Source organism: Diabrotica undecimpunctata, chromosome 2 (assembly GCF_040954645.1).
Source record: "Diabrotica undecimpunctata isolate CICGRU chromosome 2, icDiaUnde3, whole genome shotgun sequence".
Taxonomy (NCBI): Eukaryota; Metazoa; Arthropoda; class Insecta; order Coleoptera; family Chrysomelidae; genus Diabrotica; species Diabrotica undecimpunctata.
Genome location: NC_092804.1, coordinates 87,438,981 through 87,466,037, shown reverse-complemented (window position 1 = coordinate 87,466,037; position 27,057 = coordinate 87,438,981). Strand labels below are relative to the sequence as shown.

General features: G+C 34.5%; 1 protein-coding gene across 2 annotated transcripts in view; it reads left to right on the top strand.

Annotated features, from left to right (window-relative positions):
* The window catches only part of LOC140434718 (hepatic sodium/bile acid cotransporter-like), a 197,187-nt gene that overhangs the window by 163,049 nt on the left and 7,081 nt on the right, over positions 1 to 27,057 (top strand). For both annotated transcript variants that reach the window (XM_072523184.1, XM_072523185.1), the window contains exons 4-6: positions 5,899 to 6,146; positions 9,913 to 10,117; positions 19,296 to 19,528. In XM_072523184.1, the coding sequence (XP_072379285.1) occupies positions 5,899 to 6,146; positions 9,913 to 10,117; positions 19,296 to 19,528 (686 nt within the window). The remainder of the gene's footprint in view (positions 1 to 5,898; positions 6,147 to 9,912; positions 10,118 to 19,295; positions 19,529 to 27,057) is intronic.

The window sequence follows — 27,057 nt, the reverse complement described above, 5'->3', positions numbered from 1 at the left end:
ATAACAGACACACTTCCTGGAGGTCCAGTGAAAGGGAAATATAGGTATAAAATTTTTTATAAAATAATTTAATTTTTTTAACTTTCAAATTTTTAATGCCTAATATCATGTTGGAAAAGCAAACCAAAAAACGGAAAGTTGCGGATGAACACATGCGTTTCCAAGAAAAGTAGGAGTTTGATTATTTTTTTCATTTTCGTCAAAGATAAAACTGTATCCTTAATATGCTGATAGTCTGCGTTGACATTAAAAGAATATAACATAAAAAGGCATTACGATACAAAACATGAACAACAATATAAAAACTTTACAGGACAGCTCCGGATAGAAGATCTTCTTCTTCCTATGCCGTCCTAAATAAGGAGGTTGGCGACCACATTTCTTAAGGTTTCTCTGTTTTTTGCAACGTGGAATAATTCGTCTACAGTCATGTTTCTCGAGTCTCGAATATTTCGCAGCCATGACTTCCTCTTTTTACCTATTCCCTTTTTGCCATCGACTCTACCCTGCATGATGACCTGCAGAAGATTATATTTATCATTCCTCAGTATGTGTCCAAGATATGCAGTCTTGCGTACTTTTATTGATCTCAACAATTTTTTGTCTCGACCCATCCTTCTCAGCACTTTCTCATTGGTGACCCTGGCGGTCCATGGACTTCTCAACATTCTCCGGTATATCCAAAGTTCAAAGGCTTCAAGCTTCTTAACTATTTGCGCTTTTAACGTCCATGTTTTTACCCCGTACTATAGTGTGGACCAGATGTAACATTCAGCAAACCTGTCTCAGCGCAGTATTCAGATTTTTGTCACAGAACAATTGCTTGAATTTTAAGAACGCTGCTCTTGCCATTTCTATTCGTACCCTAATCTCTTAGTCTGAATCTAATTCTGTGTTGATGTAAGCTCCCAGATATTTATATTTTGTCACTCTCTCTATTTGCTGTCCACCAAGGGTTAGTTGTTCATTATTTATTGGACTCATTGATACTATCATAAATTTGGTCTTATCTGTGTTGAAGTCAAGTCCCATTTGAATGCATTCACTATTTATTGCATCTAGTAAAGTTTGTAGTTCTTCTATACTCTCAACCATAATTACCGTGTCAGCTGCAAATCTCATGGTGTTTACGATTTATAAACCAATTCTTATTCCCTCTTTATTCCATAAGGCTTTTCTGATAGAATGATAGTTTGATAGTTTAATCGGATAGAATGATAGTTTAATCCAATGGAGCAAAACTTGGAAAAACAACAGGCTATTTTTAAAAATAAAACTATTTTGCCAAACACGGCAGTAAAGGCTAGTTTTGTTGTCAGTCAAATACTGGCAAAAAAAAAGGTTCAGACTAGCGCCAAGCTTTATATTAATCAACAAAATTGCTGTTTTTACTATTCGCTTTACAATTTCGTAATATTTTCAAATTTCTATTCAGCGGAAGTTTTTGTAGATAGGAAGATTTTGTATCTTTTTTCATGCTTTATCGCATTCGTTAGTAAGATCTTTTTTATGTTATTTTTCATGCAGTTTTTAATTTAAACCTGCTAAGAGTAAATATATGACAAGAAACGAGTTGATCGAGAGTAGTGAATCGATATCAAGAACCGCTATTCTATGACGATACCCGTCATGATGCCATTTCGTGGTGCTAGTTCCGTGACGCTCGCCTCAGCATTGTACTGTAGAGAAAAAAAGTAATACAGCGCCAGTATAGAAGCTTTGCTTCAAAAAATGAAACCCTTTGCGGATGGAGAGATCATAGAAGAATGTATAACTGCTGTTGTTGAAATGGCACTTCCTGATAAAATAAATATTATTCCAAACATTAGTCTGTTAAGATTCACCATTGCAAGGAGAATTGAACACTTTTGCGAGAACATAGCAACAACGCTTCGTGAACGCATTGCAAAATTCTAATATTGTTCTTTGGAATTTGATGAGAGTTGAGATATTACCGATAAACACAACTAGCTATATTTTTACGTGGTATTGACACCAAATTCAATATTGCCGAAGAATTGTGTTCACTGATTCCAATGCAAGGGACTGCAAACGGCAAAGACCTGTACTATGAAGTGAAGTCTACGTTGGAAAATTTTTCAATTTTATTAAAAAAGATTATTCTATATCGACAGATGGAGGACGAACAATGCCAAGCATTGAGGTAGGAGAAACGCTATTTCAAGACATTAAGAAGGTCACAGGAAGGGAAATATTTGATAACCATTGCATAATTCACCAGGAAAATTTGTATGTGAAAAGATTGAGAAAAGTGTCACATGTCACACTACCAATAATTATACTAATCAATTTTATAGTCGCGCGCGTTAAGTCACCGTGAATTTAAAGAAATTCTAGAATTAAAAACTGAATATGGCGACGTGGTTTTAAATACCGAAGTACGTTGGCTTAGGTGAAATGTTAAAAAGCGAAATACAATCGTTCTTGAAGAAATATTCTTTTCCTCATTTTGGTAATAACACAATAAACAATAAATTAATAATAACTGTGACTTAATGTAGAGCCGGCCAAAAAATTTTAAAATTTAAATTGACCCGTATTATCCGTATATCTCAGAAACTGTACATTTGGCAACGTCGCAAATATAAAATTTTAAATCGCCGGTTCATCTAATATACATAACCAACATCTTGTTATCATACGGGTTGTCACAGATATCTTTGTTTCCATACTTTACATGCGCACTGTATATGGGGAATAACAAAGCAATATTATGACAATCATGTTGGGTCTTATGGTTATACTGACAAGTAGTTTGGAAAACTTGGCGAAAAGCGCTTTCAATTTAAACTCCAGTATGGAATCGAGTTAATCTCAAAAGAAACTATTGAACATAGTAATTCAAATTCAAACGTTTATAAAATGTGCTAAAGGGAATAGTTTATACATTCTAATTCTTTTTCTTCTTAAAATGCGCTCTCCTCAATGAAGGTTGGCTACTACAATTGCAAACTTTTCTCTGTCTTAAGCGGTTCAAAATTTAGCCCTGTCGATTATCTGATGTTTATTTGCCACGATAGTCTTTTCCTTCCTAGACCTCTCCTTTTCTCGATTTTTAGATATGATATTTTTCTGTGTTGAAAAGTTCTCTCTCCTTGCCTGTTATATGCAGCATTTCTTCGTTTTAGGTATGCGATGTCCATGTAATCTTGAGGATTCTTCGGTAGATCCACATTTCAAAGGCTTTCAATTTATTTCTGATGGGTCCACGTGTCAACTATATAGGGAAGAGTTGCTACCAGATGTAGCATTTTGATAAACGTTCTTAGTCGAATTTTGAGTTTTATTCGAGAATCACATAGCAGTCTTTTGATTTTTTGTTCTGTTCTTGATCTTATTTCTAGATCAGGATTTAGGCTACTATCGATCTAATATCTCAAGTACTTAAATTTGTTGACCCGTTCTAAAATGTGCCCTCTTATTTTGCAAGGTTGAGGTACATTTTGGTTTTTCGGATTTACATCACTTTGGTTTTCTTAATGATTATTTACATACCAAATTGCTCACAGACTGAGTTGGTCCTATGGATGAGTCGTTGTAGACCCAAGTCGGAATCCGCAATTAACACCATATCGTCTGCGTATCTGATGCTGTTGATATTTACGCCATTCACACTGACTTCATTCTTGGAATCCTCCAGTGCCTCTTCAAGTAGAAACTCAGAATAAAGATTAAATAGCAGGGGTGGCGAAACACATCCGTGTCTAACTCTTCTTCTAATTTCTATGTCTGCGGACTTGAACTTCGATCCTAACTCTGGCGTTTTAGTTCTAGTATAAGTTTTTTAGTAGTTTGATTTCTCTCCCATCTAAACCGACTTCTTGCAAACGTTCTAATAGTAAGTCGTATCTTACTCTATCAAATTCTTTTTCGAAGTCTATGAAGCATATAAATATATATCTTTCTGTTGGTCGTAGTATTTTTTGGGCCAGAATTGGTAAGCTGAACAGGGCGTTTCTTGTCCCCATGCCGGCTCTGAATCTTATCTGAAGGTCTCTGATGATTATTTCGCATTTTTTATAGATTATATACGAATTTTAATAGGACTTTTACTGCACGACTCATAAGGCTTATCAGATGGAACTCGTTGCAGTGTTGTGGGTTTGTATTTTTCGGTAGTGGGATGACTATTGATTCTAACCAGTCTTGGGGTATTTTTCCCATGACAAGTATTTCGATATTTTCGTCGCTGATTAGTTTTAACGTTTCTAGGTATATTCCATCTGGACCTGGCCTCTTATTTGTTTTGAGTAGATTAATTGCATTTATAATTTCGGTTTTCAGAGTCTGTGGTCCTTCGTTCTTGTTCAATCATCTTGGTTGTTCTTGTATGCAGTCAAAAAGAATTTTGATATAATTTTCCTATTCTTACAGTTTATCTTCGGTCGATTCAAGCAGTTTGCCATCCGTATTCAGCATGGTCTATTCGGTTGTTCTTCTGTTTGTTGATGAGAACTCTTTTTATCTTTCTATGTAAATTAAAAAATCGTTCATTTGTTGCAGTTCTTCGATTTCGACGCATTTTGTTTCCAGTCATTTCTCTTTTGCCTCGGTTTTTTTTTTTCGAATTATTTTATTTAGTCTTTTGTATTCTTCGTCCTTGTCATATTTTCCTTTAGATTCTCTTCGTTCGTCCATTAATTGTAAAATCTTTTATCCATTCTTCTTATTATTATCTATCTTATTAAATCTGTTATCCATTTCTGATTTTTATTTCTGGGGGTTACTTTTACATGTTTACTTATTACATTGTTAATTTTCTCTTTAATATTATTCCACGGGACGTTAATATAACCGGACCCGGTAATTCTATGGTGGTCAGTATTTCCTAAATTTTTGTTTAATTCTTTGTGTACTGTCGGTTTGTCTTGAGGTATGTCTGGTTTGTCTTGAGGTTTTTGTTTCTTTATTATGATCGGAACAGGATTATGATCAGAATTGATGTCAGTTCTAGGATATGTTTTTACACTGATGATAGCGTTGTGATACCTTTTGTTAACCAACATATAATCTATTTGGTAACGGTTTACTCTGTTTTCATTATGTTCTTGTGGTGTTCAAGTTTATAATCTGCTGGGATGTAATTTAAGCCATGTATTTGTCGCTACCATGTTGTGTTGTTGGCAGAATTCGGTCAACAATACAACATGAAATACATTCTTTTTTTTTATATTTTAGCCTTGGTTTACAACCTTTAGGCACGTAATTACATACAGATATTAGTATTCATTCATTCAGAATTGTACAGGGAGCACAGTTTTCACGCTCAGAGATTCATCCGTTCATCAGTTCACAATCTAAATAGTTATTTAAGATCTGCTTGAGAGTATTATGACAAAATTCAGTTTGGTATTTAGGAATAATAATGTTTGTAGATAGAACACTTGTCAGGTGTGGTATGCCAAATGATTCCCAAATAGGATTATAAGGAGAATTTATTAACTTAAGTTCATTTGCAAATTACAAATGCTTTTGCAAGTGGTGGAGAATTCTTTTTTAAGATGAATGTATTTGTTAAATCAGCTGTATTTAACTGATTAATTATTTTAGCGTTATAGGTGCACCGATAATGTTGGTTTAGCAAGTATTTGCTTTTTCTCTGCGTAATGAGAATGGGTTTTCCGAGGCTAGAACCAGTGTGGCTTCATTTGGAGTGCTTTTATCAACCCTAACACAATTGTTAAAGCTTTAAATTGGATTCTATCAAGTTTACGTAAATTAGTTATACTAGCTGACCCGAAATAAATTCTAATACATCATAATAAATGCAAAGTGATATCCTTTTAGGTTATAATTATAAATATCATATATTTTTAATCATACTGATATTTCTGTAGAAACACTAGTATTACTATATATCTGTTCTATATGTTATAGGTAAAACTGTAGTTTACTGTAGAAACAAAATACAAGGAACTAAAACGCCAAACAGCAGTATGGATGTTATAGTTGTCAGAAAAAAGCGGTTTATTGATAAAATGTTTACCGGTTCTGTGGCTACATTAATCAGTGTTTTGTATATTAATTTTGGTTGTGCTTTAGACTGGAAAGAACTTAAGACAATTCTGAAGAAACCAATTGGGCCAGCAATAGGACTATTTGGCCATTTTGTCGTAATGCCTTTGGTAAGTTTATTGAATGAGGGAGTTACTAAATAAAATTAAAGACGGCATTTTTTTAGTGTGTACATAATACTGTACACAGTATTGTATACTGGATGAATCAGTTCATTATTACTTTCATTCATAATTCTGAGCAAACCAAAATCGAAATAATGCTTTGTATTGCTTGTCAAATTTAACGTGATACTTGGCCGATTTGAAATTATTGATTAATGATTCGTGGGCTCCACCCACGATGCACATTCGACCACAACACAATTCGTCCTTATTATTTCTTGGCCCTTCGAAGTGTAAGGTACTTGTATAGTCTGCGACAAAGTTTTTTTTATTTTAATTATGTTTAAAGTTACTGTGTGTTAAAGAAATATCGTATTACAATAGATTTGACTTTTTAAATAATTATTGTTAAGTATTTTAAGTTATAAACATGGATTTTCATTCAAAATTAGAAGGCAGTCTTGTCTGGACAAACGAGGGAGGTAATAGCAAATGTAATTATTTTTATGCAGAGAGAATGCGATGCAAAATCCGCTTGTTAAAGATTTTGAAAAAGATCAAGAGCGTGCTTTCTTAGCAACGGGAGTAAGTATAGCCACTATAAAACGGATCTCTCGTGAAATGAAAAATACAGAAGAAGGTGCTTCTACATCATTTTCGACGCCCAACAAAAGAATGAGATCTGCTCCAAAATCCAACTTGGGCGATTTTGACAAAGGTTTACTTCGGCGTATAATAATAAATTATTATGTCACGGAAAAACGAATTCCTACATTGCGACATATAACAAAAAAAATTAATGAAGACAATATTTATACAGGGTTGCATGAAACTTTGAGAAAAGTGATTAGAGATATGGGATTTCGATGGAAGAAAGCGAAGAATAACAGGAAAATCCTAATGGAAAAACCCGATATACAAGTGCTCCGGAGGAAGTTTCTCAGAAATATTAAACAATATAGGGAAGAAAATCGGCCCATAATTTACTTGGATGAAACTTATATTCATTCCTGTCATACCCATGACAGATACTGGGGAGACAATACCACCGAAGGTTTGCACAAGCCAGTGTTCAAAGGGTAATTATTGTTCACGCCGGCGGCCAAATGGGGTTCATAAAAAACGCGTGTTTGACATTTAAATCTGGTACGAAGTCTGGAGATTATCATAGCGAAATGAACTATAATAATTATAAAAAATAGATTCATGAAAAACTTATTCCTAATATACCAGCCCGTAGTGTATTGGTTATAGACAATGCATCATACCACAATGTCCAAGTGCAAAAATGTCCCACTATGGGGTGTAGAAAAGACGAAATGAAGGAATGGTTAACACACATATCTCTGTAGGAGCTCGGTTGTACGCTTGTGTGTGTGTGTGTGTGTTTTTATTTAAAATAAAAATTATTCTTAGGCTATTTTCTTGTGGCATAATAATGTAATTTACTATTTTAATTGGGAATAAGCCACAATTTTAGTTTAAAATAAGTTTATTTTGAAGTTTCGAGTTCCACTTTGGAAATCGTTAACTCAAAATACGAAATACCAATAAATTAAACAAATTTTGTTTTTGTTACTTGGTAAAAAAATTCTGTTAATAATTTTATTTTATCTGACTTATTTATATTGACAACTCAGTCACTATTTGAGATATATTTTATACGATATATTTCTACAAAATCTCCTTACGAAAATAAAATATTCGGGAAAGTTAATAAAGTTATACAGTTTAGTACCTAAATACCGGATGTTGACAGCCATCCCAACGGGGCTGGTATTATTCTATTGTAAAGAAATAAACAACAGATTAAAATATTTATGACTTACTAAAATTTAGAACTACTGTTCTTTTATTCTTTTACAGTTTACTGTAACGCAAATGTAAAGCTTTCATCTCTGCCAATATTCCTCTTATAAAATTACAGAACGAGACATTTATAGAAGTGTTCGAAAAAACTTCCGCTTCAACATGACTGAATGGTCAATATTAATGAGTCAAATAAAATATAATTATTAGAAGAATTTTTTTACCAAGCAACAAAAACAAACTATTTTGTATTTTGAGAAAAATTTCCGAAGGAAAAATTGAAAAGTCAAAATAACATACAATATAGACATATCATAGAAGTTCCATTAATAAATAAGGTCACTCTCTGTAAACTTGTAGTACGGAGTGTACCAACGAGGCGAAGAGACCGAGCGCATTATGTATCTCTTTTCCTCCGAATGCGTTCTCACTTAATTTTCTACGTAAGTGGACAAATTTGTCAAGTATCACCTTAAATTTGACAAGCTGTACAATACGAAATTGTATCATTTTTAAAATAATACCAAAATTCATTGTTTTTTCCTTAAATGTTCTGGTAAGGCGGCAATTGATCTTTATTGATTGTTTACTTTATTTCAAGTCTATATCAGCGTTAACGTATAGTTATCACTGTGATGTAATGGAATGAAATCGCAATCTAAAAACTTAAAGACGAGAGGAAAGAATACACACTACTTGGGTCAAGAATAGACAAAGAATAATTTATCATAATTATAACAAACATGTATCACTGTAGAAAACACCTTGAGATGCTGATTCACACACACAAACACAAGCACATAGTATATCGGAATAAAAGGAAAAAGACAGTTAAGATTCGATTTCACGTACAGTGCGTCTGTGTATCCGCTTATACGTATTTCGCCCTAATAGGGCTCCTCAGAGACGGCTATTCACAGTCGCTCTGAACGTGAAAATAAATCTTTTCTGTCTTAGGAAGCAACTCTAACATGGCTTCGTATAGACGCAAATAGCGACATCTGATATTAAAATCCGTAAACTTGTAATAAATAATGCTTCGCTTATGGTATCGTATGGTACATTTATTTAAAACACACTAGATACTCATGATTTGGTTTATTAGTTATCTAAGTACAATACTAGATAGTACTCAGTTGACGTTGACAATACTAACTTAGACCGTTCTCTTGATTCTTCATTCTTAACAATAATAATAAAGCTAATAATCCCGTGATTTCCAGCTATTTAACACACGTAAGTTTGTTATTATAATACGTTTGTTATTTGTTAATTGATACACATTATTTAATAATCTTTCGACTACATTGCAAATTTCACTAGGTCAGAGTGTGTCCTCCTTACAACGATATTTTCAATGTCGTAAACAAATAATATATTTTCGCAAATGTGTGTCACGTTATTAAAAAAGATTACTTGGATCTGATGCTTGATTAAATCCCGTTACAAACTAATTTTCGAAACCAAATTCAGATTTTTGCTTTAATCTGTGCCTTATAAGAATTGCAAGGCAAAACAGACGTTAATAAATATGTTATTAGAGACATGGGGAATCTAAAAATTGCATTCCACAATATATCTCCTAACTTCCCCATGTCTCTAATAACATCTTTATCAACGTCTGTTTTGCCTTGCAATTCTTAGAAGGCACAGATTAAAGCAAAAATCTGAATTTGGTTTCGAAAATTAGTTTACGGATTTTAATATCAGATGTCGCTATTTGTGTCTATACGAAGCCATGTTAGAGTTGCTTCCTAAGACAGAAAAGATTTATTTTCACGTTCAGAGCGACTGTGAATAAACGTCTCTGAAGAGCCCTATTAGGGCGAAATACGTATAAGCGGATACACAGACGCACTGTACGTGAAATCAAACCCTAACTGTCTTTTTCCTCCTCCTAAAAAGAAATCTTTATATCACTTACTTATTATATCAATTAATATTATGTTTCATGTATTTTTAGCTGAGTTATACCTTAGGAGTAATATTGTTTCCAAATACCCCCGAAATGCAGTTGGGTCTCTTTTTCACGGGTGTGTCACCAGCTGGAGGTGCGTCAAATGTTTGGGCCGTACTTCTTGAAGGAAACATAAGTTTATCAATCACAATGACAGCTGCTAGTACCATAGCAGCTTTTGCTTTCATGCCATTATGGATTTTCACACTAGGTAAAAATATGAAATCACAAGTTAAATTAAATTATATTATATAATATAATATAATTATATAATATAATATAATTATATTATATAATATAATATAATTATATTATAGGCAAATTAAATCACAATTTAAATTCTGGTGTGTGTGTGTGTGTGTGAGTGTGTGTGTGTGTGTGTGCGTGTGAGTGTGTGTTTGTGTGTGGGCGTGTGTGTGTGTGTGTGTGTGTGTGTGTGTGTGTGTGTGTGTGTGTGTGTGTGTGTGTGTTTGTGTGTGTGTGTGAGTGTGGGTGCATGTGTGTGTTAAAATTTATTTTTAAAATGAAGTCAAACCATTAATTTTTTTCTATTTTGGTGTCAAAGGTAAGTAACAGACACACTTAAGTATATGTTACTATGTTTAAATTGAAAAATACAAGTAGACTACTCGCTACAGTATGTCTATATACAAAGATCTGACCTTGCTCACTTATTCAGCTTTTGGCAACTCCTTGTCCAACTCCTTTTCAGTTGTTGGTCGTGATTTAATAGTGCCAAAGAAGTCTTCATATCCAACAGTGTATTCCATCAACTTTTATATCGCCTATCTTTTTTTTTGTAAATTGGGACCGAAAATCAAACATCTCACTGTTCAAAACCCGATAAATTTTATTTGTTATAGCCTATAAAAATGTTTATCTAAAAGTAAAGCATCAATATTTAAAATAACCTTGGTAAAATAAAAACCTAAATATACCTTCCGCAAACGATCAAGCCAAACGGCTTGTACTTGGACACTTTGAATGGCTCCTTACTTTCTTTGGATACTTTTCTGCTTGATGTTTCATCCGAATTTGGCATTTTCTTATATGATTTGGGCTACCACTTTTTGAAACTGAGAACATCGTCTGATGTTAGGTAATATACAGTAAATCGGCTAGACTTACTAGCTTTTTGAGCTCTGTATATTCATCAGGAGTATAAATCCTGTCCACCTTTCTCAAGAGACGCTTTATGCTTCCAAAATCTCTGTCACACGGGGAAAATGAGTGACCACGTACAGGGTAGTTGTGAGTTATTGTTTCAAACCGACCTGAGTCACAGAGGTTTAGTAAAAAACGCACAACTGTATGATTCTTATTTTGACCTGATGGCCCATCACGAAACAGTACGAAATGCTTCACATTAATTGGAATGTCTTTGAAGTAGTTCAGCAGCATTGAACATACTTCGTCTGGGTCTTTGTTTGCTTCGCCCTCATGATAGACACACAGCTTGGAAGAATTAGTTTTCAAATCGTGTAACGAAAACACATTTGCCCAGAGCTGCCTCATATAAAAAACCTCCTGTACAAGTATGTACGGCAAGGGTAAGTTTTGCATGTAGTCGAAGGCTAGTGCGATCGTGTTATTATCTTTGTTTTTCCTTGCCTCATCCATAGCTTTGTAAAACTTTTTTGCTCGCCGTGAGTGTATCATTTTCTCAGCAGTCACATTACTTTTAGCGTTGTCGCTTAAACACTTGTCTTTCAGTTTGGCCGACAGTCTTTCGCAAGTTGAACACACATCAACTTTTGGTCGTCCAAAACAGTAAGTAAAGTTCTCTTTAAAGTATTTGTTATAGAAACTATACTTTATTTTTTTTATTTTTATTTTTTAGATCCGGATTATCTAAAATAAACATTGCATGCATTTTTGCGACATCAAGCCTAATGTCAAGATGCTTTTTAGGTTTTCCTCCAAAATGGGTTTCCTTGACATCAAATTTCTCAATGTGCTGTTGTATTCTCACACAAACGTTACCTGGAAGAGCGTTTCCGCTTCTATATTTTCCCCTCATATCTACAGGGCTTAACATAAAGCAAGGCTTTTGTAAAGATGAGAACATTTATTTAATCTTTTGATTCTATTGTCAGAAATACCAAACATTTTTAAGAAAACACCTCTACAAACTTGAGTAAGAACACGATTTACTTTTAAGTTATATTTGTATGAATGGGATTTTTTGTTTGGCAAGTCCTCAGTAGGCACATCAGGCTTTTCTTGAGCTTGATCATTATTTACGTTAGACCTGTGGTTTTTGCGTCTGAGTTTCACAGGTATAACCTCCACTAAAGCTTGGAGGTACGTATCTTGGGTATTTTTATTTTCTAAAGAGTAAAATTTCATGTTGCACTTTAAGTTTATATCATTCAGCGGAGCTTTGCTGAGAACTTATTTTTCTTTGTATGAGATGTACTGTAGTCCTTTGAGTCTAGCATTCCGACTAATGTTCCGTTTGTATTTTTCTTCGTTCACAACTCAACGCCTACGCTTGGGATTAGGTTCATCATAATATGTACTATCACTATCCGACATGGCTTAAGAACTAGGTATATAATGTAATAATAAACAACAAAATAACACCTAATTTCACCGAAAACTCACGAAAACTAACCGCTTAGTGTTAGGTAACCTTTAAACAAACCAGTGAGTCACAAAACAGGTGATGTCAACAAGACCGCTAACCGTCGCGAGTAAAATTTACCGCAGAAAGAACCTAAGCGAACCTTGGGTTCTTTCTGAATAAACGGTAGCAGATTTATGTCTTTTTCACATCTTTTTTAATATATTTGATGTGGTTAGTCCAAAGTAATTTCTTATCTAAGACAATACGTAGGTACTTATATTCGTCGACTTATGGAATCGTGAACTCCTCTAGACAAGCAGCTATAGCAGTTCTAATTCGGTGAATATTAAAACATACTAACACAGTCTTATCCTGAGAAACACTAAATCCCATGTCATTAAACCGACCTATTAGTAAATACGTACATTCTTTTAAGTTATATAAACATTTCTCATATGAATCATGGCTAAAGTAAAAACATAAATCATCTGCGTATTGTATTATAATAAATTTGTCACCTACTCACGTATGCAGATTTGTAGAGTAAATAATAAATAAAATAAGGCTCACTACGGACCCCTAATTCCATTTTTTTCTTTTTTTTTTTTTACTAAAATATTTAGGTTAACTTGCTTGTATTTAATCGCTAAATCTAGTTCTTTCGAAATTAGAAGTAGAGGGAGGACCTATTTTGTTTAGCATTACCTCTATTAATTTTTTTTGAAAGAGGTTTTTTGGGACAATGAAAATTTTTGTTATTTACAGCTTTGACGAACTTCCAAATTTTCGTTAGTGGTGTATTTTTGTTAAGTTTATTTACAAAGTTAATCCAGCTGCAACGTTGTTTGTTTTTAAATAAACGTTTAGCTTGGGCAGCTACGTTTTGATAAACTAAGTAAATATTGTGATTGGACTGAATTCTATAATTTTTTAAGACCGTTTTCCGTTTTTCTCCATCTGACTATATTCCTGATCCCAACAAATTCGTCTAGGGGAAATGGGAGTAAAAGATTTTTTAACAGGCAAGGCCGAGTCTTTGCAGTGGAAATCATCTCGAAAAATGTTGAGGCATAATTTTTATTTTCAGTAAGTTACTGAGTAACATCTTTTTCCAAGAGCATTTGAAATAGTTCCCAGTCTGCGCATGTGTCATTTCATTTAGTAGGGGATTTATTGAAAAAGATGAAGGGTTAATTTTAATATCGATAGCTATTGGGTAGTGATCTGGTTCCATTGTGTCAGCTGAGATCGTCCAAGTTCATTTATCAACTAAAAAATGGGAAATTAATGCTATGTCCACCGTTGAATCATTTCCACTAGAGTTAATTCTAGTGGGAGTGATGTTTTTGTTGCCACCCAAGGCCTATTAATTTAGATATTATGTAACTATAAGACTTTATTTTGTTGAATGTATATTACAATTTAAATAAGGTACAAGTATATTGTATGAATGGCGAATTCTTAATAATCGTCGCTGTCATCAGAAATGTCTGTTTCACTGTCATCGGTTGATTACTCCGTGAATTGATTCGGTGTTGCCATGCTTTTGATAAAACTAAGTGTCCCAATATTTAACAGGGAGTACCATTGTTTAATACAAAGAGGTCTTGATGATCTATGGCATCAGCTAAAATTTTACCATGTCGATAATCAGGTATAGATCCTCACCTATCATGGTGCGCGTTTAAGTCTCCACACAAAAAGTATGGGCAAGCAAGTGTTCAAATAATTATATCCAATAGCAATCGTTAAAATTGACAACCACGTCGGGTGGTCGGTAAATAGACACTATCGACAAGTAGATAAAGTAATTGCGCAAACTTCTAACGATTGAATGATATTAACCTTTTTAAATGTATCCCTTGCGCTGTAAAAATGCCTACGCCGCCATAACTATTAACTCTTGAACTTTACTAAAATCTTGAAATTAACTAAATTGAACTCTCGAAAAAAGTTTTCGTTAAATTTAAGCCATAATTTTGATAAAACAATAATGTCAATATGTGTACTCTTAACAAAATTAAAACTGCAAAATAGATAGTTTTTTTTAATTGTATGGTTAGGAATCGCGAAGGTTAATAATATACGGATTCAGATCCTAATACTAAAATCCATTCCATCTGTGGTATTAGCAGTATCAAACATATTAACAAATTCCCTTATATCTGACTCTGCAAAAGTAACTGAGCTAGACAGATTTTTTTTTTGAGTTGTTTAATGAATGTAGATGGTATAAGTAAGGAGTTTTCTTTATAGTTCATATATTCGTCACTATAAGGATTAGGAAAACGAAGCAGAGGAAGGCCCCAAATGAGAGGGGCAGATGACATCAAGAACCACGTGGATTCTCGGTGGATGAGTATAGCGACAGACAGAGAAGAATGGAAAAGGATTGGGGAGGCCTATGTCCAAAGATGGACCGAAGAAGGCTAATTAGATAGAAGGATTAGGAAGTTTCTATAGTGGGAGATAGTATAGAAGGTTTTCGTTTTTTGGAAGTAGGCATGTCTGTTTTGATAGTGGGTTTCTTTAAGACTGCCGAAGAAAGATCAGGAGATATTTGCTTGATATCAGGTAATGGTGGAAAGTTATTACTATTATTTAATGTTGAGAACTTGTTATGTGTAACAATTTTCGCATAAGAAGGATTTATATACACGTTTTTATATTCTTTAAAGGAAATATTTAGCCATAATCTGTTTTATTTGTTTTTGTTTTATGAAAAGGGGAATTTACGGAAGATTGAAGTGTGTTCATTGTTTTTAGAGTATATGCAAACATTTTCTGATTGACATTCATCTTCCAGATGATCCAGATCTGTGCATTTTTTGCATCTGCTACCTTTAGATTTGCATTATCGGGCCGAATGACCATAACGCAAACACTTGAAGCATTGGACAACTGGTTATATGGCTCTACTTGAAAGTTACAAATATTAATTTGTATGTTTTGTGGAATTTCATTGCCCAGAAATTGTACTACAATCGTCTATCTATTAACTAAACAGGGATTTCCATCGCAATCTCATATATGTCTTTTCATCCTTTATATACTTACTATTTTTTATTGGAAATAAAAGTTGGTACTCCTCGGTAAAAAAAGTATGAGCCATTCTTATGATATATTTTTTGTGGGTGTAAAGTTTAGGTATATATGCAAGTAAATTATTTTGTGTAATGACAATTATTAACTAGGGAATTAGCCGATTCCCAAAGATTTAAATATAACATTCACGCGGTTTATTTGATTTACTTATTGCTTCATTAGGGAGTAGGTAGTGACTGATTTTAATTGGGAAAAGCTTTTCAAGATTTTTTTCTTGGTGCTCTGCAAATACAAAATAAGGACTTTTATCTCTTGGTCGATAATAATTTTCCAGATTATTAATATTATAAGTATCTTTATTTGCCCTTTCATTATTTTTGACACATTCATTTAAATCAGGCGGCTACCCACCCATATTTTCCCCCATGGTTTAACTAATTAAACCATGAGTTTATATCTCACAGCTTATAAATTTAAATTATTTGAAATGCTACCAGTTAATACTTATAACATAATAATTAGACAAATCAAAACAAAAGTTTGAAAAATTAACGAGAATTAATATTTGAAATAGTATATAAATTAAAATATAATTATGATTATGATATAACAGGCAATATACTTATCTCAACAAAAAGTAAAAATACCAGCACTCGAATACGTCCGCACACCTAGCTAGTCGAATTAGGTCTGTTGGGTATAATTGAGGATTTAATAAGGCGATTTAGCCCGAAATAGCACTTGTTGTCCGTGCAAATTCTCTGGTAGTGTTATTTCAGTGTTGGCGAGCGCTCCCAGATATACAAATTCTTTAACTGCTTCCATGACGTCGTTTTCTATAACAAGTGGCCGTAGGATTTGTGTTGCGTGTTTAGCTTTATGTATTTCGTTTTGTTGGTGTTTATGATTAAACCCATTTTTGTAGCCGATTCTTTTAGTGCTACTTCGCCTCTCGTACAGCGTTTTCCGTTCTCCCAACAATATTGATATCAGCATAGGCAAGGATTTGAACTGATTTTTTATATACTGAACCGGTGATTGTGTTTTCTGACATACATATTATTTTCTCCAGAGCCAGATTGAACAGTATATAGGAGAGAAGGTCTCTCCATTTAACTTTTTCAAGAGCTAGTTTTGTTAACTTTGCCAACTGATTTGGTGCCACTAGCTCTTTCATTGCTCTGAATATTTCTCTTATATTTAGACAGTCGTAGGCTGCGTTATAATTAATAAATATGTGATGAGTTTGTATACCATACTCAAGTCTTTTCTCACAAATTTGTATCAGGTTTACAATCTGATGAATTGTCGTTTTACCACCTCTGACACCAGCGTGGTATTGTAGAGAATATTTTATATGCTGCGTCTAGAAGTGTAATTCCTCTGTGGTTAGAACATTCTAGGATATCTTCTTTTTTGTGTAGGGCGGATATCTTCTTTTCATTTAATTATAATTATCGTCAAACTAATGATTTTTACTGGCATAGGTTTCTGTTCCCATTTCATCTTTCATAGCTGCTTCAATATCTTCCTTTAGTCTGGTTTTATATCTTTCAGGCCTTCCTCATTTACATTTTGATTTCTTAGCCTGTTGGTGATGTTTTCCGAGTACCGTTCAGCAATTGTTGCATCTCTCAGCTTTTGCACATTCCATTTATTTTCATGCATTTTATTTTATTTGCTGACGTTTGAAATTCTAGCCCTCAATGTTGAGATCACTAGGCAATAATCTGAGTCTATGTTTGTGCCTCTGTAGCTTCTGCATTTCATTACAGCCGTGAATGTTGAGATCACTAGGCAATTATCTTAGTATATGTTTGCGCCTCTATAGCTTCTGCAGTTCATTACGTCTGTTCCATATCTTGAATCTATGAAGATGTGATCAATCCGACTCGTTATTTTTCCATCAGGATAGGTCCTGGTTACCTTGTGTATATTCTTGTGTTAAAAATTGGTGCTAGTGACTGTCATGTTTACTGCTGCTGCTAAGTATATCAGTCGTAATCCATTATCGCTACTGACGTTGTGTAGGCTATGCCTTTTAAGCGGAAATGGCGCATCTTTTGACTGTAGGCTTTAAAGGCAATAATAAGCTATTTTGTTCTTTAATTTGTAATAAATCCCACTCCATCTATGTGTTGACTTTCAGTTCAGATATAATGTATAGAATAGGTTCTCTTGTCAAGAACGCCAGTTAAGGTCAATCGCAATTCCTGCAATGTTAAAACGTCTACTTTGCACGTGTTCGCTATGTCTAGTAAAGATGTGAGTGCTCCAGCTCGGTACAGTGTTCGGGTATTACATGTTCCTAATCTCAATTCCCTTTTTCGTTTGTCGTCGTCGTAAGTTACGTCCAGCTAATAGTTCCTGAGATTCCGTAACATATGCCTTTTTATAGGAGCAGGTTGTTGGCTTCTACCTTACCCCAAACCTGGAGACACAGGTACGCTTCTGTTAGGGTTGCCATACTTTAGTCTGATTTGTTTCGCGGGTGGTATTTCATTTCACACCTACTCGCCGGTCCTAAGACCGACACACAACTCCACACGGAGAAGTATTTGATTGCATATCCATACATTCAATTTTTAAAATCCACTACCTCTATCACTATTTTATATTTTTATTTAGGTTATATTACTTTCCGATTTCTTAGAACTTTTATTACCATTATTCTTTATACTTGGATTGTTCCATGATTTTTTCTTTCTTAAAATTCATATTATGTTCTCTATGATATAAACTAGTGATGTAATGAATGTCAGTTTTTGAACATTCGCGAATACGAATATATGCCACCGACATTCGCGAATACGAATATTCAGTTTTTTTTTTAATTTGGAAATTTTAATTGTCTTCGGCACTACCGACAGTCTCATTTGCGTGAGGTGTGTAGTTAGATAAGTTCAGATAAATTTAGTAATTCAGCAATTTTCAGAATAATAAAATTATTATACAAATCATGTACTGTATTACATTACAGTGTACTGTACATTATAATATGTATCTTATTCCGAAAATTGCTGAATTAATAAATTTATCTGAACTTATAATTAACTGAAATCGAACTGTTTAAACTCTTTACATAAAACCACATAGACTATTTTTAATTTGTAGTTTAATAATTCTTAGACTTTTTCAAGATGATTGTCTAAAATTAAAATAAAAGTTTCAGAGAATAATTTGTTTTTGTTTATTTACACTGCATCATTTATTTTTTGTTTTCTAATTTTATAGTTTTCTAAGCTTGTAAAATAAAGTGAGTTTTCTTAATAAAAAAAACTGAGAAGTGAATGGATTTTTATTTTATTAATCTAATCTTCAAATTATTTTTTTCTTATACATATTTATATCGCAAAACATTGAATATGCAAAAATATGCGAATATTCGTTACATCACTAATATAAACTCTTCGACATTTTCTTGAAATATCAAATAAATAATTTAGTTTATAATTTGTCATTTATTCTCAACAACATATTTGATAAATATTTTCTTTATATTAAACGAGTCAGTTTTTTTATTTTGCTTGTATTAGTTTTTTTTACATTTAAATCCTGCATTAAAAATTTAGATATATCAGCATCTAAACCAATCCCGCAAGTTGTGCAGCCATGAGATTCTTCTTCCTACACCTCTCCTTCCCTGGATTTTTCTGTCCGAAACCCTATAGGATGATAACTATTTTATTTATTTATTTATTTTAATTTCATTAAAGTAATGATATCTCTGATAACTAATTTGGAAAGTTAAAATAACTACTATTTCTTCTTGCAGGCAGAGTCATTTTCGACAACGCACAGTTGAAAGTACCTTATGTAGAGATAATGACTTATGTTGTAGCATTAGTCGTACCTTTGGCAATTGGGTATTTAATACAAAGATACTTAAAAAAGGTTTCCCACTTTTTAGTAAAAATTATGAAAGGATTCTCAGCGTTGTTGATATTATTTATTATAATTTTTGCAATTGTGACAAATGCATACATATTTAAACTTTTCTCGTGGCAGGTAAGAAATTGAATATATTTTTTTTAAGTTTTAACACCTATGCGAGCGTCCTATTTATAATACACTGAAAAAATTTCCATATATATTTTAGGCTGAAGTAAACCGAATTATAATTTTTGTTGTATTATATTTCGAATATCCTTTCTATAAAAACATTATAAACATTGGACACATTTGCTGACTTTTAGCATTTATATTTACACATTATTTAAAAATAAAAATTTCATATCGGCACTTTTTTATCTTTCTATGAATTGTTTTTGTTAAGTAATATTTATTCTAAGCCATATTCGTGAATAAATATTTGAAATATCTATTGTTGAATCGTCGTTATTAGTTTTGATTTACTATCCTATAAATAGGACTCTGGTACGTAGCGTTATCAAAATGTGCATCATTTCAGTATTCAGTTGAATTTATCTGTGTAAAAATCCTGTATTCTTTAAATTTACATTTGTTATTGCGATTTGCATTAAAAGTTTTATATTTAATCATATTTGATTGATATAATAGTGCTACCGCCAGAACCTGAGTCTTGAAGATAAAGCGGATGATGATTTGTTAGGAATAGCCAAAGTAAACGGAGAATAAACGGCAAATCATTAAAAAAATATACAATCATCCGAAATCGATGAGTCTATTTATTGATAATGAACCCGCACCACCAAATATTCTGAAGAACAGTGTCGAAAAAAGGTAAATCGAAAAGACGTTATCTTATAGAAGAGTAATTTAAGTTTTACCAGTTTACACAAAACTTCCACCTGAAGGATCAATATATAATGTAAATCATGAAAATTTGGTAAATAAACTACTATTGCAATTTCAGAATAATTTTTCAAAAATGATTTATTATAACACATTGTGAAAGAAACAATTAGATATGCAGATAGTAAAAATACTCCTAGTTTTATATTTTCTTGGAATGACTTCAAAGCATTCATTGATATTCTTTTATTCTCTGGATATTATCAAGTACCCTCTCTGCTGCAATATTGGAGTGAGGAAGAAGATCTTGGTATATATATTATAAAAAATGTATGCAAAATTGAATGTAATGTATAGATGACAGATGATTCAAAGTAAGACTTCTCCTCAATATGGAGTTTTCAAAAAAGAATTATCTATTGATGAAAGGATTGTGAAATACCATGTACATCATTGATTGAAACAATGTCCCTACTGTTATGATTTTGACTTTTAGACTGGCAAAAAGATTGCGAAGATTTGACCTTAGATTCAAGGGCAGAACTTAATGTGTTAGATTGCATTTCTGAACCCGCAAGCCACTGGGTATTTTTTGATAATTTATTTACCAGCAGAGATATATTACTTTATTTACAAATATGCGGATATCGTGCAACAGGAACCTTACGGGAAAATATATTATCGAAGTGTCTTTTACAAGATACAAAAACTCTTGGTAAATAATCTCGTGGATCATATGATTTTCGATTTGATGTAAATGATTTACGTTTTGTAAAATTAAACGAGAATACATGTGTTACTATATCATCTAATCTTGATAATATAGAATCTCTTGCACAAGATAGTACACGGAATTGGAAGTTTAAAGGAAAACGATTAAGTTCTCAACCACAAGTGTATGTGGTTGAATAAATCATAATACCTAAATTAGTGGCGTAGATCAACACGACTGATTTGTTGGAAAGCAGAGATAAATCAGATATGTAAATATTGACACAAGAATATTGATCAATAGCAGTGGTCCTGCAAGTAACAACAGTAGTTACACTTGATTTTCGCTTCGTAATAAACTCCAATAATTGGGGAATTAAAAGTAAGAAAATGCAACAAAGCTCAGAAACAAATGTTTAAATAGTGAATTAAAGAAACAACATCAGACAACTAAAATTGAACTATTGTGACCATTTTAACAAGATTTATTAAATTCATAATTCTGTTAAAGCTGGGAAAACCAATTTTGCGAATGCCTAAGTCATATTGAGGTTGAATCGCTTCGGCATTCATACGCATTTTTGATAGATAAGAACTTAATTAGTGACAGCAAGAAATTAGGTATTAAAATAAAAGGTTCATAATATTATCACAAAAATCCAGATCCGGCCTTAGAATAAATGAAATTAAAGTTAGATTAGAATTAAATTAAAATACTAAATAATATTAATTAATAATTGATATCGTAATTTAAAAGTTTTATTAAAATAAGAAAATGAATACAAGTAACAGAAGAATAGGAAGCGAAATTGATACAGATGAAAAAGCGAGCAGAAGAATGAAGAGGCATGAAGAAGAGAAGAGAGCAGCATGACATTTTGAAAGTATTTACATTGTAACATGACAAAGCGAACACCTTCTAAAAGTGACACGGAGAAAAAGGAAAAGAAAGAAAAAAACAAATGGAAAGTAATAAACAACTAAAAGAGATAAAGAACGAAAAAAATAACGACATGAAACAATTACAAGACAGAATAGAACAACTGAAAAAAAAAACAAGTAAAAAGAGAAGTTTGAATTTATAGTTTAAAAATAGATACAAATGACGATAATAAACTAAAACAAAGCATGGAAGCATTTATATCACAAGAACTGCAGGTGCAAATACAACTGAGGAACGCAACAAAAATAGGAGAAACAGTCTACGCCATAGAAAGAGAAATATTCACGTATAAAATTGAGATATTAAATAAGAAAAGTAAGATGAAATACCATTAAGATCATCATCATCATCATCTTGGTGCTACAGCCCTTAGAGGACCTCGACCTTCTCAAGCTTTCTACGCCATTCTATTCTGTCCCTCGCTTGCATTTTCCAGTTGCCGACTCCGATCTTCTCGGCATCTTGTGTTACCCCGTTAATCCACCTCAGCTTTGGTCTACCCCGTCTTCTCATTCCCACGGGTTGCGCTGTTAGAATCTTTTTTATCATGTTTGACTTAGGGGCCCGGGCTACATGTCCTGCCCACTGCAGGCGGTTTCGCTTAATTATAGTGGTAATATCTTTACCACCAAACGTATGCTTGTAGATATTCTGCAGTTCAAAGTTATATCTACGCCTCCATATTCCGTTCTCACAGACCGCTCCGAATATCTTGCGTAGCACCTTTCTTTCAAAAATGGATAGAGCGGATTCATCTGTTTTCGTTAGCATCCATGCCTCTGATCCATATGTGAGAACGGTGACTATCAGTGTTCTATACAGCCTTATACGAGTTTTACCATTAAGATCGCATCTACATAAATAATGATCTGACATCAAAATAAAAAGACATACAGAAAAATATAGAATAGCAAAAAAAGAAAAAAGTAAAAAAAAACAGACAAAAATAGGCTATAAGAAGTTGATCGTGAATGAGAAGGAATGGTTATAGGATGCAAAAAAACAACAGTTAAAAGTTAACAATGTCTGAATTGTCAATATAGATGAGTCAGATAAATTTAAATTATTAGAAGAATTTTTCAGTAAGTAACAAAAAAACAAAATTTGTTTAATTTACTAATGTTTGTATTTTGAGAACGATTTCCGAAGTAGAAATTGAAACGTCAAAAAATAGCTTCAGAACAATATTCTTTGATCTTCGGTCGCCAACGAATTTACTCGACCCTTTTCTGGAGAGTTCCAATCGCAGGTATAAGAGGGGACCCGTTTGGGTATTACCTGCTAAAAAATACTTGTTAGAAAAAGATGTTTACAGTTAATATGAATAATAATTTATCGTAACATTGCCCTCTCTTAAAAGATGGTTCCTCCTGGAACCTTGTCGGGACTGGAACTGGAACGGTATGCTGGTATCGGCAACTGGACCCACTTTTACAACTTCCAGTTGTATAAAAATGACAAGGGACGGTTTTCTCTCCGCTCCAGTAACTATGCGGATTGCAACAGACTACCACCTGGACTTCGGTGTCTTTAAAGATCTCCTCCACCATACTTCGGATAACCCTCCAATCTAATTGGCGGCACTCCAACTTTGGCATGGCTAACTTTTTCACGTCGAACTCTAGTACGTGCTCTCTCAATTGAAGTAAGGCTCCCCATACATCTCGTTAGGTAGGTTGGTCACGGGCAGTGTCTTTTGTTACCAGGTAGAAAAGGTAATGTGATGCATCTTGGAGTTTCAAGGCTTTCCCGGGAGCTGGCACTTGGCATTGAAGTTCTGCAACTCGACCGAACTTCCTTCGAAAGACGGATGCCAACCCTGGTGCGTCTTTGATACTGGCCGGAATGGTAAGGGCCAGCGAGTAGTCATCGGGAAGCGCAAGTAGATCTTGCTTTTCTTCAGTGGTAACACCATGTCTTGCTTTACCGGTACCTCCATAGGCCCCCATGAATTCCCCAAACGTGAGGTCAGACACATCTTGGACGTGGTTTACTTCTACTTCTTCATCTACGTCGTGGTCACCTTCGAAAGACGCCAGCCGGTTATGGTGTACTATCATCGGCTTTCCCCTCGGAATCTTGCTTATTCGGTAGATGACATCGTTGATCTTCTCCATAATGAGGTATGGACCTTCCCAAAACGGCTGCAATTTGGGAGAACAACCTTTTCGCTTTTTGGGATTATAGAGCCAGACTTTGTCGTTCTTCTTAAAGCACCCCTTTTCGGATTGCGTATCGTATCGTTTCTTCATTCGGTCGCTAGCGATCTGAAGATGGGAACGGAGCAACTCGTGTACATCGTCCATTCTTCTTCGTAATTCAATCAGATAATCTTCACCTGCTAAATCTTCTCCAGGCCGACACCCAAACTCTAGATCACAAGGTAGTCGCATCTCGCGTCCGAATACGACCCTGGCTGGTGTCTGGCCTGTTGATTCGTTAACAGCAGATCTGTAGGCCATTGTGAAGAACGGAAGATACTGGTCCCAGTCTCGCTGATGATCGGACACAATCTTTGTCAAATACTTGCCAACTGTCCTATTCATCCGTTCTACCATACCATCCGATTGCCGATGATACGCTGTAGTTCTTGTTTTCTTTATGCCTAGTTTATCACATATTCCTTGGAATAGATCGCTTTCGAAGTTCCTTCGTTGGTCACTATGGATCTCCAAAGGCACTCCAAATCGGCAGATATATTCTTAGGTCAACTTATCTGCAACGTTGGCGTCCTTCTAGTCTGGAAGTGCGTAAATCTCGACCCACTTAGTGAAGTAATCCATTACTACCAACATGTACTTGCCTCCATTTTCACTTTCTGGAAATGGCTCAGCGATGTCCAAAGCTATTCTTTCAAACGGGCTTCCAACATTATATTGTCTCATAGGACCTCTCCTTTTTCGGTGAGGCCCGTTACTCGAGGCACAAATAGTACATTTCTTACACCAGTCCTTTACGTCGTCGGAACTGTTCATCCAATAAAACTGTTCCCGAATTCGCTGAATGGTTTGTTTTCTTTACACCGAAATGCCCTCCTGATGGACTGTCGTGTAACTGACGAAGTACTAGAAGGCTATTCTGCTCTTTGGGATCACCAACTGTCTTCTCTTCTCTGAACCGTCATCATTTTCCAGTACTCGTTTGAGCAAGCTATCTTCCATGATAAATGAGTCCCACTGGGCCCAATACGTCTTAACTACTGAGCATAGGTTTGATATTTCTTGCCAAGGTGGTCGACGGTTTTCCTCTTTAGATTTTCGAATTTTCTGTATAACTGGATCTCTCTCTCTCTTGTTCTTCCCTTATCTTAGTAGGCGTCCCATAGTCGTTGACCATCGTTGTTCTTAGCACTGCTGCTTCCTTGGATTTCGTTTTGTTGCAGTGGGAACAATCTGCTGGGCATGGCCTTATGGAAAGAGAATTAGCGTTTCTGTGGCTAACTCCAGCCCAGTGCTCAATCTTGAAATCGTCGTTCGATCCATCTGGCTATCTGATCCTTTGGATTCTTAAACTGCATCGTTTGAAAGAATCTTACTAAAATATCCAAGGACTCGTTCCTGTCCACCTTGAATCTGAGATAGCACTCCTCCGATTCCCACATTACTTGCGTCTGTATCTAAGATGAACTCTCCTTCTGGCAGTGGATATCCTAAAATTGGTGCTGTGATTAAATTCTTTTTCAAGGTCTCAAAGGCATTTTGGCAGTCTGTATCCCAGCAGTAATCTCTTGCTTCCTCCGTAAGTCGCGTTAATGGCTTAGTGATATCTGCAAACTTCTTAATTAACCTCCGGTAGTAAGTACATAGTCCAAGAAAACTTCTCACTTGATGTATGTTCGTTGGTACTGGCCATTCCTTAATGGAATCGATTTTTCCCTTATCCACGGCCACTCCTTCTTTACTGACTATATGACCCAGATAATTGACTTTACCTTCAAATAGCTGGCACTTCTTGGGGTTTAACGTCAATTGGACAGCTTTAAGTCGATTAAAAACGTTTTCTAAATTCTTCAGATGATCTTCAAACGTCTCCCCCAAGACAATTATGTCATCTAGATAAACCGGGCATGTTTTCCAAGATAACCCCTTGGGGTTACACATTTTCCATAAGCCTCTTAAATGTCGCAGGAGCATTACAGAGTCCAAATGGCATCACGTTGAATTGCCACAATCCAGATCCTGTGGTGAAGGCGGGCTTCTCTTTATCTACTGGGTCCATTTCTACCTGCCAGTATCCAGACTTCAAATCCAAAGTAGAAAATAATTTACTTCCAGCCAATGTGTAAAATGTATCGTCGATCCGAGGCAGAGGATAACTATCTTTCTTGGTAACGTTGTTCAGCAAACGGTAACGACCCATGGGCTCGTAAAAGGTTCTATCACCCCGTCTTTCTTCATTTCCTGAACAATCGTTTCAGCTTCCTCTCTTTTCGTCTGTGGTAATCGTCGAGCTGTTAGACGAATTGGTTTAGCATTACCAGTATCAATTTTATGCTTAACAACGGTAGTTCTTCCCGTCTTTCCTCCTTTCGGTACGAAAATATCACGATACTGCCGAAGAAATTCCCTTAATTTCCTTTTCTCCATCTGATTTAGAGACTGTCCAGGAACTGAAACCATTTGGTCGAATTTGTCGTTGGAATTATCGGATGTTGTCGTCTGAAGGATTATGGATGTCACAGGTACACAAGTTCCTCTTTCTAGATGTTCACTGGGTATTTCTTTAGCCGAAGTCACCAATTCCTTTCCAATTATGATTCCTCGGCCAACCTCGTCGTCATGGTTCCAAGGCTCCATCATAACAGGTGTCCCTTTCTCTTTGATTACCTAATTCTTAAAATCCAATTGGAATCCATGCATATTCATTACGTCCATTCCTAATATAACATCCTCTTCGATGTCAGCAACTATAACAGTATGGACGAACTTTTCTGCTCCAATTCCTAATTGTACCTGGATTTCTCCATGAATGTTGGCATTTTCACCTGTAGCGGTGCGAAGTCGCAACCTCGTTCGTAACAGTTTCTTACGGCTGTTTATAACTGTCGGGCGTATAATGGTTCTGGTCGCTCCGGTATCCACCAACAACGTATGCCTTTTACCATTTATTTCTCCATCTACATATACACTATCTTCACGACATTTCAAAGAAGCTATTAGTATGAGAG